The sequence below is a fragment of the Barbatula barbatula genome (genome assembly GCF_947034865.1).
Source record: "Barbatula barbatula genome assembly, chromosome: 7".
NCBI classification, from domain to species: domain Eukaryota; kingdom Metazoa; phylum Chordata; class Actinopteri; order Cypriniformes; family Nemacheilidae; genus Barbatula; species Barbatula barbatula.
Window position 1 is genome coordinate 25,320,761 of NC_136770.1, and position 18,936 is coordinate 25,339,696.

At 43.7% G+C, this 18,936-nt stretch overlaps 3 protein-coding genes across 9 annotated transcripts in view; 1 reads left to right on the forward strand and 2 right to left on the reverse strand.

The window, feature by feature from the left end:
• Positions 1–532: 532 nt before the first annotated feature.
• On the forward strand, positions 533–3,900 carry mtrf1 (mitochondrial translational release factor 1). Of its 2 annotated transcripts, XR_013786851.1 has the most exons (10): positions 557–969; positions 1,543–1,628; positions 1,734–1,830; positions 1,915–2,022; positions 2,287–2,459; positions 2,606–2,723; positions 2,805–2,941; positions 3,015–3,113; positions 3,185–3,345; positions 3,530–3,808. XR_013786851.1 is itself a non-coding variant. In XM_079459557.1 (9 exons), exons 1-9 carry the CDS (start codon positions 687–689, stop codon positions 3,284–3,286), a joined length of 1,203 nt encoding a protein of 400 aa, XP_079315683.1. In that variant the 5' UTR covers positions 533–686; the 3' UTR covers positions 3,287–3,900. The 2 variants fall into 2 exon arrangements, 1 of the variants encoding a protein (XP_079315683.1); XM_079459557.1 differs by having other exon boundaries at positions 533–969; positions 3,185–3,900.
• A 352-nt stretch (positions 3,901–4,252) lies between these two features.
• On the reverse strand, positions 4,253–7,390 carry wbp4 (WW domain binding protein 4). Of its 2 annotated transcripts, none has more exons than XM_079459558.1 (10): positions 7,230–7,390; positions 7,053–7,125; positions 6,897–6,959; positions 6,213–6,336; positions 5,672–5,854; positions 5,527–5,585; positions 5,378–5,453; positions 5,104–5,297; positions 4,834–5,039; positions 4,253–4,746 (listed from the first exon to the last, which is right to left on the reverse strand). In XM_079459558.1, coding segments are annotated over exons 1-10 (1,179 nt in total). In that variant the 5' UTR covers positions 7,232–7,390; the 3' UTR covers positions 4,253–4,547. The 2 variants fall into 2 exon arrangements, with proteins under 2 accessions (XP_079315684.1, XP_079315685.1); XM_079459559.1 differs by having other exon boundaries at positions 7,082–7,125; positions 7,230–7,309.
• A 282-nt stretch (positions 7,391–7,672) lies between these two features.
• The window catches only part of slain1b (SLAIN motif family, member 1b), a 13,159-nt gene continuing 1,895 nt past the window's right edge, over positions 7,673–18,936 (reverse strand). The window contains exons 2-8 of one of the 5 annotated variants that reach the window (XM_079461350.1): positions 17,545–17,633; positions 10,668–10,790; positions 10,352–10,480; positions 9,926–10,228; positions 9,225–9,365; positions 8,763–9,039; positions 7,675–8,595 (exon numbers count right to left, since the gene is read on the reverse strand). In XM_079461350.1, the coding sequence (XP_079317476.1) occupies positions 8,520–8,595; positions 8,763–9,039; positions 9,225–9,365; positions 9,926–10,228; positions 10,352–10,480; positions 10,668–10,790; positions 17,545–17,633 (1,138 nt within the window). In that variant the 3' untranslated portion in view covers positions 7,675–8,519. Of the gene's footprint in view, positions 8,596–8,762; positions 9,040–9,224; positions 9,366–9,925; positions 10,229–10,351; positions 10,481–10,667; positions 10,791–17,544; positions 17,634–18,936 lie in introns of all 5 variants that reach the window. The other 4 variants (XM_079461351.1, XM_079461353.1, XM_079461354.1 and 1 more) reach the window with 4 other exon arrangements.

The window sequence follows — 18,936 nt, forward strand, 5'->3', positions numbered from 1 at the left end:
GCAGAAGCACAAACTCATGTGACTTTAACGTCCTCGTGATCACGTCACGTGACCTCATCACGTCCACTCAGCAAAATCAAAGCTTATCCAAATAACACAAACATTTACACAAATTCAATAAAGATAGAAAAACACGAATGAGCTTTAGTATTCAGATTCAGAACAAAAGCACCAAAAGATTTTTTTTAAGTTATATAATTCAATAAAGACTTTCAGGTATTCATATACAAGTATTGATTCGTTGGAAGGGGGTCTTTATTATTTGTTTCTTTTATGTCTTTGGGGTTACCATAAATAATAAAAGTAAGGCGATTTGCATTGCCTTTCATTTATTATAACGTTGCGTTATTTTATTAGCACGTGCTTTCGAACTCAGTTCATACATAAAATACACTGGATATTTTAGTTTGGTCTGTTTTTAGATCAAATACTCAATATCTAAACTATATATTTTGTATACGTTCATTCAAAGAAATACAAACACATGCCCGATCTCCACGGATGTAAAGTTGACATGAACTTTTATTTTGAAATCTGCCCATTCAACACAGTCTCCAGGCAACACGCCTCAAATCCCCGCGCGGTCTCTGCGTCACTGAACGTCAGCTGCGGCTCTGTTAGTTATGTGCTTTAATGTTTGATTGAGGGTTAAAGGTTAAAGGTGTCACTTGTTTACGTCTGTTTTGATGGCGTGTGTTCTGCGCAGGGTCGCGTCGCTTCAGACTGTCAGAAGATGGAAGTCTTACAAATCTGACGAGTTCTTGAAGCACGAGGCAGTCCAGAAACACATTAAGCGCGTGTTAGATGAATATAAGTGTGTTTTGAGTCAGTTAGAGCGCGAGCGGGTGACGGAATCTGAACGCAAAGCTTTAAATCATAAACTCGTCCACCTGTCGCGTGTCGTTAACGCGTTTGACAGAACTCAACACGCGACGAGAGAAGAGAAAGAAATAGAGACTCTCATTCACTGTAAGACTCACTTTCACTAGATTTACTTTTTTACCTCAAACGAAATGAGCTGTGTGTGTGTGTGTGTGTGTGTCTGTTGTGTGCGTGTGTGTGTCTGTCTGTGTGTATGTGTGTCTGTGTGTGTGTGTGTGTGTGTGTGTTTGCGTGTCTGTGTCAGAAGCTCGTGTGTGTGTGTCTGTTGTGTGCGTGTGTGTGTCTGTCTGTGTGTGTGTGTGTGTCTGTGTGTGTGTGTGTGTGTGTTTGCGTGTCTGTGTCAGAAGCTCGTGTGTGTGTGTGTGTGTGTGTGTGTGTGTGTGTGTGTGTGTGTGTGTGTGTGTGTGTGTGTGTGTTTGCGTGTCTGTGTCAGAAGCTCGTGTGTGTGTGTGTGTGTGTGTGTGTGTGTGTGTCAGAAGCTCGTGTGTGTGTTTGTGTGTGTGTCTGTTGTGTGTGTGTGTGTGTGTGTCTGTGTCAGAAGCTTGTGTGTGTGTGTGTGTGTGTGTGTGTGTGTGTGTCAGAAGCTCGTGTGTGTGTGATTGTCAGAAGCTCGTGTGTGTGTGTGTGTGTCAGAAGCTCATGTGTGTGTGTGTGAGACAGGCAGTGAAGAAGAGGAGCAGATGCGTTCACTGCTGCGAGAGGAACACACAAACATCAGCAGAAGATTACAGCAGCTGAAGAAAGAGGTGACACACACACACACAACCAAACATGTTTCACTTCTGGATACATTATAATCACACGTCACGTGTTCGGGAGTCTGCGTGACACCGTGGGGTGTGTTTTCTCAGCTGATTGACACTCTGGTTCGCACTGATGACGATGATGAGGAGGAGGAGGAGGGTAAACATGTCATTCTGGAGGTGGCAGCAGGAAGAACCACTGGAGGTTTGTGATGTTACACATTCTGAGTTTTGATCAAGTGTGTGTGTGTCAGAAGCTCATATATGTGTGTGTGTGTGTTTTCTACAGGTGATATCTGTCAGCAGTTCACCAGAGAGATGCTCGACATGTACCAGCACTTCGCCAACTACAAAAACTGGCACTTTGACATGTTCAATTATACTGAAGCTGATTACGGTACCAGACTTTTATCATCATCCTCCTCTCTTGAGCAGTGAGTCATTGATTGATGCGATGATGATGTCACAGGTGAGCCGTGTGTGTTTGATGCGATGATGATGATGTCACAGGTGAGCCGTGTGTGTTTGATGCGATGATGATGATGATGATGTCACAGGTGAGCCGTGTGTGTTTGATGCGATGATGGTGTCACAGGTGAGCCGTGTGTTTGATGCGATGATGATGATGATGATGTCACAGGTGAGCCGTGTGTGTTTGTAGGGGGTCTTCATCACGCGGCCGTCAGGATCTCGGGGGACAGTGTGTATCGCTGGCTGAAGTTTGAGGGCGGCACACACAGAGTTCAGAGGATTCCTGAAGTCGGCCTGTCATCTCGCATGCAGCGCATTCACACGGGAACCGTGACTGTGATCGTCCTGCTGCAGCCGGATGATGTGAGACACGCCATCACTGACCCACGCTGAGATGTTAATTCAGCCAACATGAAACCTTTCATATATGCGTTGTGATTTGTTTCATTAAATGTCTGAACAGATGACACATTTTCATCATCTACTTGATCTTGAACATCCCTACACAGGTTGACATTCACATCGAGCCCCGAGAGTTGCGAATAGACACGTTTAAATCCAGAGGAGCAGGAGGTCAAAGCGTCAACACCACTGACAGCGCCGTGAGAATCCTTCACCTGCCCACAGGTAACATGATTTCATCCATCACTGATGCTGCTTGAGCGCTGTAATGAGGTCGCTGTAATTGTGTGTGGGGGGGGTTTTTAGGGACTGTAGCAGAATGTCAGCAGTTTCGCTCTCAGTTAAAGAATCGTGACACAGCCATGCGTGTCCTCCGAGCACGTCTGTATCAGAGCTGCACAGGACAGCAGAGAGAACACACGCAAGCGTCACGCAAACAGCAGGTCTCTCAATGAAACACACAAATGACTGGACATTGAGTTTGTGTGTGAGATGTGAACAGAGTTTGTGTCACAGGTGGGCTCTCGATCGCAGTCAGAGAGAATCCGCACATATAACTTCAGTCAGGACCGTGTGACGGATCACAGGATTGGTCACGTGATGCGTGACATCAAGGTAACGTGTGGATCTCTGATCATCTGAGAGTGTGTGTTGACATATGAATGTGCAGCAGTGTGTGTTGACAGGAGTTCATGAGAGGCGGTGAGAGTCTGGAGGAGATGATCAGACTCCTGCAGGAGCACACAGACAGAGAAGCGTTACTCAAACTGCTGGAGAACAACATCTGAAGTCTGAAACCTCGTCTCCCGTCTATGAGAAAACACATCTGTGAACACATGTTGTTTCTGTATGTTATTTATTCGTCTCATTTACTCTTTCTCTATTTTGCTGATGTTATTATATAGAATGCTTTGAGAATAAAATAAAAACTGTGTAGAACCTTTGGACAATTAACGTTATAGTTATTAGTATAAATACATTAGTGGACAAAATGATATGATATAGTATAATATCTGTCTAATGTGTTTCAGATGATTAGAGACCAAATGTTGAAACTCAATCTAGATTATTCCATAAACTCTCATCATCGCTTCGTCTCTGTTTCTGCATCTGAAGTGTTAACTCATCACAGAGTTTCACCGTCTCTGAGAAACACACTCATGAAGTACAACTGAACTCTAAATCTTGAATCGTTTGGATCCACATGTTCTAACTATATATGGATTCATGTATTGTGTTCTCTACAAAAACTGTTTGTATGATTATCATACACAATAAATTCCCATTTCTGTATTATTTGTTACAAAATCTATATATTTACTCTGTTTGACTATGTGTACAGCTGCTGTGCAAAACTGAAAATCACTCTAGAAATAACCCTGAAGTGAAATGGAATTGATGCGTTTAACACTTTTGTCCACAGGGACGAATGATCAATGGACTGAAATACTCACATTAGAGATTCACTATATTGGGTGCTGCACACTCCCTCAGAATAAAACACACAGGCGACTCTCTGATCACACAAACAACTCAACTGATAGCGTTGCGTGTGAAGAGAGAGAAATATCAGACACACGCACATGTCTGCCTATCAGACACAGACAGAAACATTCAAGAAAATAGCTCTTCTGACACAGGTCTTTCTATTCTATTTGTTCGTGTTGATTTGACACCTTAAACATTTGAGAAACATCATGACTTCTTCACGCTGAACATCTTACCCAAACATGAAAGAATATTTGCTCAAAGAAAACAAACACGCATGTAATTTAATGAGCACACTACAACCAAAAGCCTGTGGACAAATATTTCTACTACGGCTTAAGTTCCATCAACAATTAAAAATAAAAACACAAGATAGCATCACAAAGCAGCCAAATAACTCTTCACATATATTCACACATCCAAATCTGAAATGAAAACAAATCTGCTTTTGATGTCTGAAAAAGTTTCTCGACATTGACCTTTAAAACAAGCATATGACAGAGAGAAAAGATTCAATTCTAACACAACATGAAAATTATGATCAGAAACACAAAGCTATCATCAGTCGTCATTCTCTCTCTGTCGGAGACTTCTGGATTTGCCGTTCTCAGTCTTTCTCTTCTTGAACGTGGCTCCGGCGTTGGTTTCATCTCCCAGTGATGTGATGGTGCGCTCTTTAAATCTGGATTTGGGTTCAGGCGGGAGATCCGGCGCGGCGTCTGCAGTCTTTGCATGCGGCAGCTGTAAATCCACATTCTCACTGCAGACCACACGAGAACATCAGTTATGAATGATATTATTAAACCACATTGGTGCTCATGATTTCATATAACATGACGGTTCTCACTAAGGGTCGTCTGGCGGCTGGATTTTTTCCCAGGCTCCATAAGGATTTACTGATCTGGAAATCTTTACTGAAATCAATTTGTTCTGGACAGCAGGAGGAGTTTGGGTCACACAGCTGTCGGCCTCTTTCACCTCCTCATCTCCTCCATCACTCGCTTTCTTTCCTCCATCATCCCCTGACGTCTCGCTCTGCTCTTCCTTTCGTTTCTGTGGAAAACAATCGTGTTTATTGTCTCGCTGCGTGCGGTGCTCCAAACAGGCTGTTTCTTACCCTAAAGTTGATCTTTGGGACTTTGGTTTGTTTGCTTTCAGCCGCTTCTTCTTCTGTCGTTTCTTTAGGAGGTTCAGACTTCTCTTCAGCTGTGGAGAGAGACTCGGCTTGAGGAGGTGCGGCTTCTCCCTGCGTCTCCTCCTGAGGAGATCCATCCTTTGACTTCAACTCGTCGGGTTTCTCCCAGCTGGATTCTGCTCAGAAACACTTTTAACTCGGTTGTGTGTGTGTGTGTGTGTGTGCGTGTGTGTGTGTGTGAGGCTCTGTATCTTACCGCCCGTCTCTGTGTTGTAGTAGTATGTGTATCCTTCAGGACTCACGGCTTCTATCCACACACCTCCTGAGGATCCCTGCAGAAAACACGGTTCATGTGCTCGAATTCAAAAAACATCGGACATGAAGCTGAAGAGTGAATCAGTGTACCTGCGTTTGACCTGATGTACTGTCACCATGAAACACTCCTGGTTTCTGCCACTGAGACTCTGACATCAACAACCACACAATCACATCAGAAAAAAACACATCCAGATAAACGTGTGTGTGTGTGTGTGTGTGTGTGACGTCATACCTCCTGTGATGGTGTTGTGAAAATATATCTGACCATCATTTGTTCTTCCCTCCAGCCAAACATCCGCTGGTTTATTCCTGCTCACTTTCATCTTCGCTTTCACCTTCACTTTAACTTGACGTTTGTTAGATTTGGGCTGACTCTGTGGTTTAACAGGAGCCGGTGGCGCGGGCAAACTCTCATCTGTACACAAGCAAATAATAATAATCAGTCAAAAACATCATAACATTTCACAACATTCTGTGCTCTTTCTGAGGATCTTCATTTCTGTCGATGTTTCTCTTTTATAGCTCAGGAGATCTGATCTCAGTTGCTCAAATGTTTAAATGAGAGAGAAATGAGAGCGTAACCGTTTAAACAGCTGAAGTATAAATAATGAATCTGAATGATCAGAAGAATTGCCATTAAATACTCACAGCACCATTTCCTATTTTCACACGTATATTCATGTACGTATATAGCATATTTCCAGGCTCTATTTGTATTAAGCATTTTCCTACATATAGTGCGTGTGTGTTGAATGTCAATGAAAGTTGAGTACCGGAGTGAGTGTTGAGTCTCTTCAGATCCTCCTCGTAAGCTTTCTGAGCAGCTTCTTCCATCGCTGCAAACTGCTTTGACGACTTCTCATCCTGTTTGGCTTTGGCGATGCTCTTTTTCTTAATCTGTCGTGCAACATTGACAGAAGGTCACAGAAAAGTGACACAAACGCTGCTGACCAATAGGAGATGATCTTCACAGACACACACACACGCTCTTATCATCATACACATGCTGAAGTGAGAACAGCAGCCAAAATTCTGTTTATAAACACATCAACGCCTCTGCGGCCCACCAGCTATAACACAACACACACACTACACCTGAATGGACCGTACAGAAACCCACCGCAGCTCACACCTGATGTGTGCAGTAAACAACAGACACGTATCCCATAATGCACCTGGCTGCTCACTGAACACAATGAGGAGGTCATGATGATCTGAACGGGTAACTACAGTGCGCTCTTAAAAACAAAGGCTATGTCATTAGGTTTTCCAGCCTAATCAAATGAGCAATGGAGAATATGTCAGAAGGTGAAAATGGCAGCAGTGCATTGTGGGATACAGTAATGTGTGCAGATCATACAGATGTGCACACTGAAAATACTGCAATCATGTGATGTTAAACACGTATAAAGCGGTATATGTCTCGTCTCGTGTAGTGTCTCTTTAACTTGACTCACCTCCTCGATTTTGGCCGCGACATTTTCCTTGTGATTCTTTCCTCGCTCGTGAAACTGAACGCTCTTCGTAGAAAACACAACCACGAGACAACATTTAATACAAATCACGCGTGACTTTATATGAAAGATCAAACACGAGCTATGATAAAGACTCACGGGTTTATTATCTGCGATCCAACACTTACAGTACTGACAGAACTTCCGCGGCTGAGATTTCCAATATTCTGTCCTTTATTAAACACAAAACACACATAATAAACACACTCATAACAGCACGTGTGTGTGTGTTTACATTTATAACTCAAAGAGACTCTCAAGTGTTCCGTTACTTACATGATGATGTATTACGAGCGATGTAAACTTCAACCTGAGCAAATACTACTCATTCAACAACAGTCTCCCTCGTGTCCCCTACATATGACGTCACGAGCAGCGCGACACACTTTGAAGCTTCACAACTCTTTGTTCTACACTGTAAAACTATAAACTGTGTAAAACACTCGCAGTCGCATCTGAAGATAAAGTAATTAAATAAGTCAAATAATCGTTAAGGTAATAAAGTACACATTACACAAGTACACAAGCGCGTAGCGCGGTGGCTCTCTAACACCTCCCATATGGTCTAGCGGTTAGGATTCCTGGTTTTCACCCAGGCGGCCCGGGTTCGACTCCCGGTATGGGAAGAGATCTTTTGCCTTTCCTCTCTGAAAGTGTGACTGTGATTTGATTATTATATAACAGTGCACTGTGTTTCAACTGAAACTGTGAGAAAATATCTATAACCAGTGACAATCTTTATTAATCCCCAGAGGACAATCAGACTCGAGTAACAACTAATACATGGATCATCACAACAGACATTCAGAAATGACATCAAAAAAATATATACTCATAAAAAACAACGAGTCATAAAACTATGACATAAATGTACAATAATGTGAAAAGACTCAAATATGCGTCAGCTCATGTGTCTATAGAGAATAAGAGACTGACAGGACTATTCCTTTAATATAACCCTGAAAACCTCAATGAATGATGCAATTTATAATCATGGTGAGTAGTCGAGACCTTGTGTACTTCAGTAGAGAAAGAGCATTACAAACACAACTTTATTTTGACTGTAAAAACTCACACATCCATTCAAATATCAGTGATCAAGAAATTTCAAGAAGTAAATGATGGTGCATTATACAGAAATAACATGTGAACAAGTATAATACTCTCTTAAATATGTTTTACGTGATGAGAAAAACAAAACGCAGAAACAGAACTGATAAATAACAAACACACTGCTACATCCGTGGCCATGAAACCCAACAGTGGAAGTTTAACACCAAATAAATACAATAATATAAACAACAACAAAAAACATCAGCTTCAGAAACATCATTTCAGATCATGAGTGCAAGTTAAAAAGTATTATTCTTCATATAAACATCCATACATGAGTGTCATAGTAAAAAACCTCTTGACATTTGCTTTAAATCTTGTGGTTGACGGATGTATCATCTCAGGAGCAGGTGACTGTTTTGCATACAAAGCTCTGGATACAAGATATATAAAGAGGAAGATCTTCAGTGAGAGAGAGGCCCTGACCAGCAGAGCGCTTCTAAACCTGTGAGGTCAATAACATCCATCACGCCAGCTTCCGTCACGCAGCGCGCTCAACGTCATAACACTCTTTGGTGGAGTCAGCAAACTACAGACAGAGACGATACATTAAGAATATCAGACATCATAACACACGTTCAATCCCGAATATACATGATTCACTTCATTGACTATCTGCTGTGAAGACGGTTAATGGTCAGTCTGTAGACACTCTTCTGTATCATGAAGATAATGTTCTCATGTAATGAGGTGTACCTGCGTGCGGGTGTTGTGAGTTTGCTTCTAGGTGTGGATCCGGTCGCTATGAAAGAGGCGGGTCGAGTGCTGCGGGACGGGATCTGAGATGTGCTGCTGCTGGTTTTACTGGGCTGTGGAATCCCGCTGGTGGACAGAGACTGTAAATTGGTTGATGATGTCATGGGCGATGGACCTTTGATGGTGGGGCTGACGTAAGCCGTGGCCTTCACAGGCTGCCGGGACGAGAAGTTTCCCACACTCTGAACACGGTTGTGCAGCTGCCCAGGAGACGGAACTTCACACACAAACAGAACAGAACAGAATCACTCGACACCCCAAAATCAGTTTTTCAGCCCCTTCGTGTTGTTGGACTGAACGTTATAAGACAATGTGTGCAGACGTGAAGCCGGGTGGATGTACAGTGAGATTTCACTCTGTGATATGGAATGAAATGAGTTTGAATATATATGATGAACTGACACATACTGCAGGACTGCAGGCGTCCCAGCGTGCTCGACGAATCAAAGCTTTGACTGTTCCGGATGGACGAAGACGTTTGATTGGCCGGGGTCGACACACTCAGAGATTTCAGGAGGTTGGGCATACTCCTCCTCAGCGTCTCTGAGAGAATAGCACTTCCTGTTTACTTAGCCAATAACAGTTAGGATCATGACATCATCACATAGAACTGCCAACTCATTTCGTAAATCCACCAAATGATGTTTTACATCAGATTAAAGTCAAAGTGACATGTGTTGTCGTTCATTCCTGACAGCAGCTGCTTCAATGTTCTTATAGATTTAGATGATCAGGACCACGTCTCCATTAAATCTTTAAACATGAAAAAAATCACGATGAAGTGACAAAACCTGTCAAAAAAACTATTTATTTTTTCTTTATTTCTGTACCTTTTGTTTATGTCCGTGCTGTTTAGATTCCAGTTGCATTGAGGAAAGACGCAGCACCTGACAGCAAGACCTCACCTGACATTCATCTGTTTGTGTGTTTATGCGTCAGTAGATCTCAACAACATGTTTTAAGAATCGTAATAATAAACAGACTGATGATCTCTAACTTCACATTTCTAAAACCTGCCGTCAGATCAGTGATGATGTCATTGAAATATTTCCACACAGGGTTGCGATTGGTGTTCGTCAGGGGATGAAGCACTATGTTCTCACCCGAGGTGTTCCGGACGCCCGTATGCTCTCCGGCCGGTCTACTTTGAATGGGTGACATGGGGGTGTAGCTCAGGGTGGTCCAGTCCCTGACGCTGCTGAAGGTGTGTGAGTGTGTCAGCCCGCGTCGCAGGGGTCCCGCCCGGCTCAGACGCGGTTGTGGAGGGGGCAGCTGAGCATAATCCTCATCATCATCCTCCTCTTCCTCATCCGGCTGTGACTCACCTCGCTGACCCAACTGAAAGGAAAAGCTGGCACTGCGGCGGTTATGTGTGGACAAGGTCGTGACGAAATCTTGACGTAAACCTGAAACGAACAAATGAAGCCAAACACAAATCACGAGAAAATCAAAGAAAGTAATCATACAGCGGAAAGGAAGTCTGTGAGGACGCTCAAGAAAACCTGATCGCGACATGCGTGTGCACTTACTCTCCTCCTGCAGACGAGCCATCACCTGAACATCCATCAGGTCCTGTAGTTTAAAAGCCAGAGGAACAGAGTCCACACTGGCATCACAGACATCTGCAGTCTTCTGCAAACTGCGTCTCACACCTCCACCTGTGACACGCAAACACATCACAACAAGACAGTCTCTCATGACTGTGATGATGCAGTGTGTGAGATAGGGAGTCACCGTGGCGATATGATCATGTGACATCAGCAGACAACAACATCCCGTCAGACAGGACTGATGGGATACATGATCACAACATTAGACAGTCAGGTGTGTCGTCAGGTGCGTTACCTGCTCTCTCACAGGTCCCGCTGCTGCGGTTGGGTGTAACACAGAGAGGAGAAACTCCAACTACACAAGCACGAGGAACCGCAGGAGAACACGGAGAGGAGAAACTTGACCTCCATTTCTTCACTGACACACACAGATTGAATCATGTTAACAAACGCGATTCAGTGTTTTGCTACAAATTGAAGATTGACATCAGCTAATCCTACATGAGAGATTCACATCTGTCACCCAACACACGTGATGTCTGACTGAAGAAGCTCACAGAGGACATCTAGACACATGCAAACACATGTCCACCTGTAGCTGCTGGACTTTTGTGTTGACAGACAGATCTGTGCCGTTTGCTCTCCTGCTCTTTAAATCTTTATGTTAGCCAGTAATAATAATGCTGCACTTGGCATGAGGAGCAAAACACAGTTTCTATGGTTACGGTGAGTCTACAGGCTGAATATAGCAGTGAGAAAGCCCCCCCACCCTTACATCAGAGCAGAGAGATTGTGTCTGTAGTTCATCAGGTTCATTCAATCCAGAGATGAAGCTGATCTTTAAATCTCATTATTATCACATCACGAGATTGGCACATGTCTGCCACACCCACTCATGAGATGCTCCTCCCCCTCAAGCACTGATGTTTGACAGCACAGTGATGTATCTGAACTAGAGGTCTTCACGGGTCCACTTAGATCCGAGAACCCGAGGTCCGGCCCGAGACCCGAGCAGGTTCGGGTCTAAAAGATTCACGGGAGCTTCGGACACGGGTCGGGTATATTATTAGTGTCTTCGGGTCTCGGGTAATATAAAGTAAAAAACTGTTTTGCTTAATTGACCCGAGGAAGACCCGAACTATCCTGTACAATAACAGCGCGTCACTTGTGTGTGTGTAGTTACCAACTCTCCTCCAACCCTCAGTCGATCGGTTGAAAGCCACGCAAATCTTCCGAAAGTCGCGGTGATCTGAAATCACCTTAGAATTGAAATCCCGAAGTTTCCAACGCTGCAGGGGTTTGCACTCGATGTAGTTACCATCGTATTCAGGAAAAACATACTTCCACCAGGCGACCAAAGTAGATATTAAAAGACACGCACATTTCAGTACTATGCGATTTGGGACACATTGTTGAGACAGAATGTTCGCGCGAGTGGTTGCTATGTCGTCACTTATTTAGATTTGATTCAGCTAAAACTGGCACAACCCATTTAGCCTCAGTTTGCGCAATTTGCCAGAGCAAAACAAGAGGATCAACGTGTTCATTGCCATATCAATTTCATTAATAAACGTCGGTTTACATTCAGGTGTAGTCGGGTTTAAAAAATATATACGATGGGTCGGACTCGGGTCTAACGTTATCGGGTCTGTCTCGGGTCGGGGCTTTAAAATAAAACGTTATCGGGTCTGTCTCGGGTCGGGGCTTTAAAATAAAACGTTATCGGGTCTGTCTCGGGTCGGGGCTTTAAAATAAAACGTTATCGGGTCTGTCTCGGGTCGGGGCTTTAAAATAAAAACGTTATCGGGTCTGTCTCGGGTCGGGGCTTTAAAATAATAACGTTATAGGGTCTGTCTCGGGTCGGGGCTTTAAAATAAAAACGTTATCGGGTCTGTCTCGGATCGGAGCTTTAAAATAAAACGTTATCGGGTCTGTCTCGGGTCGGGGCTTTAAAATAAAACGTTATCGGGTCTGTCTCGGGTCGGGGCTTTAAAATAAAACGTTATCGGGTCTGTCTCGGGTCGGGGCTTTAAAATAAAACGTTATCGGGTCTGTCTCGGGTCGGGGCTTTAAAATAAAACGTTATCGGGTCTGTCTCGGGTCGGGGCTTTAAAATAAAACGTTATCGGGTCTGTCTCGGGTCTTTAAAATAAAAACGTTATCGGGTCTGTCTCGGATCGGGGCTTTAAAATAAAACGTTATCGGGTCTGTCTCGGGTCGGGGCTTTAAAATAAAACGTTATCGGGTCTGTCTCGGGTTGGGGCTTTAAAATAAAACGTTATCGGGTCTGTCTCGGGTCGGGGCTTTAAAATAAAAACCTTATCGGGTCTGTCTCGGATCGGGGCTTTAAAATAAAACGTTATCGGGTCTGTCTCGGGTCGGGGCTTTAAAATAAAACGTTATCGGGTCTGTCTCGGATCGGGGCTTTAAAATAAAACGTTATCGGGTCTGTCTCGGGTCGGGGCTTTAAAATAAAACGTTATCGGGTCTGTCTCGGGTCGGGGCTTTAAAATAAAACGTTATCGGGTCTGTCTCGGGTCGGGGCTTTAAAATAAAACGTTATCGGGTCTGTCTCGGATCGGGGCTTTAAAATAAAACGTTATCGGGTCTGTCTCGGGTCGGGGCTTTAAAATAAAACGTTATCGGGTCTGTCTCGGGTCGGGGCTTTAAAATAAAACGTTATCGGGTCTGTCTCGGGTCGGGGCTTTAAAATAAAAACGTTATCGGGTCTGTCTCGGGTCGGGGCTTTAAAATAAAACGTTATCGGGTCTGTCTCGGGTCGGGGCTTTAAAATAAAACGTTATCGGGTCTGTCTCGGGTCGGGGCTTTAAAATAAAACGTTATCGGGTCTGTCTCGGGTCGGGGCTTTAAAATAAAAACGTTATCGGGTCTGTCTCGGGTCGGGGCTTTAAAATAAAACGTTATCGGGTCTGTCTCAGGTCGGGGCTTTAAAATAAAACGTTATCGGGTCTGTCTCGGATCGGGGCTTTAAAATAAAAACGTTATCGGGTCTGTCTCAGGTCGGGGCTTTAAAATAAAACGTTATCGGGTCTGTCTCGGGTTGGGGCTTTAAAATAAAACGTTATCGGGTCTGTCTCGGGTCGGGGCTTTAAAATAAAACGTTATCGGGTCTGTCTCGGGTCGGGGCTTTAAAATAAAACGTTATCGGGTCTGTCTCGGGTCGGGGCTTTAAAATAAAAACGTTATCGGGTCTGTCTCGGATCGGGGCTTTAAAATAAAAACGTTATCGGGTCTGTCTCGGGTCGGGGCTTTAAAATAAAACGTTATCGGGTCTGTCTCGGGTCGGGGCTTTAAAATAAAACGTTATCGGGTCTGTCTCGGATCGGGGCTTTAAAATAAAACGTTATCGGGTCTGTCTCGGGTCGGGGCTTTAAAATAAAAACGTTATCGGGTCTGTCTCGGGTCGGGGCTTTAAAATAAAACGTTATCGGGTCTGTCTCGGGTCGGGGCTTTAAAATAAAACGTTATCGGGTCTGTCTCGGGTCGGGGCTTTAAAATAAAAACGTTATCTGGTCTGTCTCGGATCGGGGCTTTAAAATAAAACGTTATCGGGTCTGTCTCGGGTCGGGGCTTTAAAATAAAACGTTATCGGGTCTGTCTCGGGTCGGGGCTTTAAAATAAAACGTTATCGGGTCTGTCTCGGGTTCGGGTAAAAAGTGATTCGGGTCATTCCGGGTCGGGTAAAGATCTTTGGACCCGAGAAGACCTCTAATCTGAACTGCTCTAGAGGTTATGACGATTCCAGACACGACTGAAGCCATACATCATTTGTGTGTGTTTGTGTGTGTGCGCGTGTACGTGCGTGCGTAAAGTTCTGAGAGACTGAAGTGTTTGACTGTGTGTGTGTGTGTGTGTGTGTGTGTGTGTGTGTGTGTGTGTGTGTGTGTGTAAAGTGTTGAGAGACTGAAGTGTTTGACTGTGTGTGTGTGTGTGTGTGTGTGTGTGTGCGCGTGTACGTGCGTGCGTAAAGTTCTGAGAGACTGAAGTGTTTGACTGTGTGTGTGTGTGTGTGTGTGTGTGTAAAGTGTTGAGAGACTGAAGTGTTTGACTGTGTGTGTGTGTGTGTGTGTGTGTGTGTGTGTGTGTGTGTGTGTGTAAAGTTCTGAGAGACTGAAGTGTTTGACTGTGTGTGTGTGTGTGTGTGTGTGTGTGTGTGTGCGCGTAATGTTCTGAGAGACTGAAGTGTTTGACTGTGTGTGTGTGTGTGTGTGTGTGCGTAAAGTTCTGAGAGACTGAAGTGTTTGACTGTGTGTGTGTGTGTGTGTGTGTGTGTGTGTGCGTAGAGTTCTGAGAGACTGAAGTGTTTGACTGTGTGTGTGTGTGCGTGTGTGTGTGTGTGTGTGCGTAAAGTTCTGAGAGACTGAAGTGTTTGAGTGTGTGTGTGTGTGCGTAAAGTTCTAAGAGACTGAAGTGTTTGAGTGTGTGTGTGTGTGCGTAAAGTTCTGAGAGACTGAAGTGTTTGACTGTGTGTGTGTGTGCGTGTGTGTGTGTGTGTGTGCGTAAAGTTCTGAGAGACTGAAGTGTTTGAGTGTGTGTGTGTGTGCGTAAAGTTCTAAGAGACTGAAGTGTTTGAGTGTGTGTGTGTGTGCGTAAAGTTCTGAGAGACTGAAGTGTTTGACTGTGTGTGTGTGTGTGTGTGTGTGTGTGTGCGTAATGTTCTGAGAGACTGAAGTGTTTGACTGTGTGTGTGTGTGTGTGTGTGTGCGTAAAGTTCTGAGAGACTGAAGTGTTTGACTGTGTGTGTGTGTGTGTGCGTAAAGTTCTAAGAGACTGAAGTGTTTGAGTGTGTGTGTGTGTGCGTAAAGTTCTGAGAGACTGAAGTGTTTGACTGTGTGTGTGTGTGTGTGTGCGTAATGTTCTGAGAGACTGAAGTGTTTGACTGTGTGTGTGTGTGTGTGTGTGTGTGTGTGCGTAAAGTTCTGAGAGACTGAAGTGTTTGACTGTGTGTGTGTAAAGTTCTGAGAGACTGAAGTGTTTGACTGTGTGTGTGTGTGTGTGTGTGTGTGCGTAAAGTTCTGAGAGACTGAAGTGTTTGACTGTGTGTGTGTGTGTGTGTGTGTGCGTAATGTTCTGAGAGACTGAAGTGTTTGACTGTGTGTGTGTGTGTGTGTGTGTGTGTGTGCGTAAAGTTCTGAGAGACTGAAGTGTTTGACTGTGTGTGTGTGTGTGTGTGTGTGTGTGTGTGTGCGTAATGTTCTGAGAGACTGAAGTGTTTGACTGTGTGTGTGTGTGTGTGCGTAAAGTTCTGAGAGACTGAAGTGTTTGACTGTGTGTGTGATCGTAAAGTTCTGAGAGACTGAAGTGTTTGACTGTGTGTGTGTGTGTGTGTGCGCGTAAAGTTCTGAGAGACTGAAGTGTTTGACTGTGTGTGTGTGTGTGTGTGTGTGTGTGCGTAAAGTTCTGAGAGACTGAAGTGTTTGACTGTGTGTGTGTGTGCGCGCGTAATGTTCTCAGAGACTGAAGTGTTTGACTGTGTGTGTGTGTGTGTGTGTGTGTGCGTAAAGTTCTGAGAGACTGAAGTGTTTGACTGTGTGTGTGTGTGCGCGCGTAATGTTCTGAGAGACTGAAGTGTTTGACTGTGTGTGTGTGCGTAAAGTGTTGAGAGACTGAAGTGTTTGACTGTGTGTGTGTGCGTAAAGTGTTGAGAGACTGAAGTGTTAGACTGTGTGTGTGTGTGTGTGTGTGTGTGTGTGTGCGTAAAGTTCTGAGAGACTGAAGTGTTTGACTGTGTGTGTGTGTGTGTGTGTGTGTGTGTGTGTGTGTGTGTGTGTGTGTGTGCGTAAAGTGTTGAGAGACTGAAGTGTTAGACTGTGTGTGTGTGTGTGTGTGTGTGTGCGTAAAGTTCTGAGAGACTGAAGTGTTTGACTGTGTGTGTGTGTGTGTGTGTGTGTGTGTGCGTGCGTAAAGTTCTGAGAGACTGAAGTGTTTGAGTGTGTGTGTGTGTGTGTGCGTAATGTTCTGAGAGACTGAAGTGTTTGACTGTGTGTGTGTGTGTGTGTGTGTGTGTGTGTGTAAAGTTCTGAGAGACTGAAGTGTTTGACTGTGTGTGTGTGTGTAATGTTCTGAGAGACTGAAGTGTTTGACTGTGTGTGTGTGTGTGTGTGTGTGCGTAATGTTCTGAGAGACTGAAGTGTTTGACTGTGTGTGTGTGTGTGTAAAGTTCTGAGAGACTGAAGTGTTTGACTGTGTGTGTGTGTGTGTGTGTAATGTTCTGAGAGACTGAAGTGTTTGACTGTGTGTGTGTGTGTGTGCGTAAAGTTCTGAGAGACTGAAGTGTTTGACTGTGTGTGTGTGTGTGTGTGTGTGCATAAAGTTCTGAGAGACTGAAGTGTTTGACTCTGTGTGTGTGTGTGTGTGTGTGTGTGTGTGTGTAAAGTTCTGAGAGACTGAAGTGTTTGACTGTGTGTGTGTGTGTGTGTGTGTGTGTGTGTGTGTGTGTGTGCGTGTGTGGGTAAAGTTCTGAGAGTCTGAAGTGTTTGACTGTGTGTGTGTGTGTGTGTGTGTGTGCGCGTAATGTTCTGAGAGACTGAAGTGTTTGACTGTGTGTGTGTGTGTGTGTGTGTGTGTGTGTGTGTGTGTGTGTGTGTGTGTGTGTGTGTGTGTGTGTAAAGTTTGGAGAGACTGAAGTGTTTGACTGTGTGTGTGTGTGTGTGTGTGTGTGTGTGTGTGTGTGCGTGTGTGGGTAAAGTTCTGAGAGTCTGAAGTGTTTGACTGTGTGTGTGTGTGTGTGTGTGTGCGTAATGTTCTGAGAGACTGAAGTGTTTGACTGTGTGTGTGTGTGTGTGTGTGTGTGTGTGTGTGTGTGTGTAAAGTTCTGAGAGACTGAAGTGTTTGACTGTGTGTGTGTGTGTGTGTGTGTGTGCGTAAAGTTCTGAGAGACTGAAGTGTTTGACTGTGTGTGTGTGTGTGTGTGTGTGTGTGTGTGTGTGCGTGTGTGGGTAAAGTTCTGAGAGTCTGAAGTGTTTGACTGTGTGTGTGTGTGTGTGTGTGTGCGTAATGTTCTGAGAGACTGAAGTGTTTGACTGTGTGTGTGTGTGTGTGTGTGTGTGTGTGTGTGTGTGTGTGTAAAGTTTGGAGAGACTGAAGTGTTTGACTGTGTGTGTGTGTGTGTGTGTGTGTGTGTGTGTGTGTGTGTGTGCCGAGATCCACACCTGGCCGCTGCTGATCCAGAACCTGTCGACACCAATCCAAAGCGCTGGAACCCTCACCTGACCACAGACACCTGGAGGACACGTACAGCCTGAAGATAGACAGACAGATGTAGATGTGAAGTCACGTCAGGTGTTTAGACACAGATCAAATGTTTTTAGAATCACTAATCTTCAGTTTTGTAAATAACACAAACATCTTCACAATTCAGCTGCTCTGCAAACACAAAATGAGCAACAACCAAAGAGAAACTACAGGAAGAGGAAAGTGAAGAGTTTGGTTCCAAAATAATATATAACTCTGTTTTAATTTTTTTACTGTGCAGTCAAATTCATATCAATCAAACTGCAGTTGGTTTGTTTTGATTTGAGCCATAAAAACTAAAAAGAACTTCAGCTAACTAACACAATAAAAACATCATAAAAAACATGATTTGATGAATAACTAAATCCACCAAAGGGCGTCAAGCTTTCTCATACGTAGCACCTAAACTATAACCTTCCTGATACTATTCGAGGATCAGACACACTCGCCCAATTTAAATCTAGATTAAAGACACATCTCTTCAGACAATTCAATTCAATTCAATTTTATTTATATAGCGCTTTTCACAATTTGCATTGTTCCAAAGCAGCTTTACAGGGGAAAAACGAAAAACCCAAGAAAGGGTAAAACACACTACATGGTGTTTTATATAATAAATCCAATTATTCTAGTAAATAATATCTAATGTCAGCATCTCCTGGTGGTTTATTAAGCATATTTAGCAATAAGTGAATGCTTGGCTGTAAAGATGTGTCTTTAATCTAGATTTAAACTGGGCGAGTGTGTCTGATCCTGGAATAATATCAGGAAGGTTATTCCAGAGTTTAGGTGCAACGTATGAGAAAGCTCGACCCCCTTTGGTGGATTTAGTTATTCTAGGTGTTATCAAAAGTCCTGAGTTTTGAGATCTTAGAGAGCGTGATGTGTTGTAGTGTGATAGAAGCTCTGTTAGGTAGGTAGGGGCTAAACCCTTTAAGGCTTTATAAGTGATTTAAAGAACTTTAAAGTCAATACGATACTTAATGTGTAGCCAGTGAAGGGTTGATAACATTGGGGTTATGTGATGGTATTTTCTGAACTAACTGTAGTTTGTTTATTGATGATGAAGGACAAACACTAAGTAGAGCATTACAGTAGTCAAGTCTTGAGGTCATAAATGCATGAATAAGCTTCTCCGCGTCAGCAACACACAGAATATTTCGTAACTTGGCAACATTTCTTAGGTGGAAAAAGGCTGTTTTTGTGACATTTGAGATGTGATTTCTAAATGACAGGTTGCTGTCTATTATAACGTCTAGATCTTTTACTGTATTTGTTGGAGTAACGGTACATCCTTCAACTTGCAGTTT

Coding starts and splice junctions, on each gene's coding strand:
- mtrf1 (XM_079459557.1), top strand. CDS start 687: ATGGCGTGTGTTCTGCGCAGGGTCGCGTCGCTTCAGACTGTCAGAAGA. Junction 970..1,542: donor AATAGAGACTCTCATTCACT/GTAAGACTCACT, acceptor TGTGTGAGACAG/GCAGTGAAGAAGAGGAGCAG. Junction 2,942..3,014: donor AAGCGTCACGCAAACAGCAG/GTCTCTCAATGA, acceptor TTTGTGTCACAG/GTGGGCTCTCGATCGCAGTC.
- wbp4 (XM_079459558.1), bottom strand. Junction 6,337..6,896: donor TCGCGGCCAAAATCGAGGAG/GTGAGTCAAGTT, acceptor GTTGCACGACAG/ATTAAGAAAAAGAGCATCGC. Junction 5,298..5,377: donor CTACAACACAGAGACGGGCG/GTAAGATACAGA, acceptor GTTTCTGAGCAG/AATCCAGCTGGGAGAAACCC.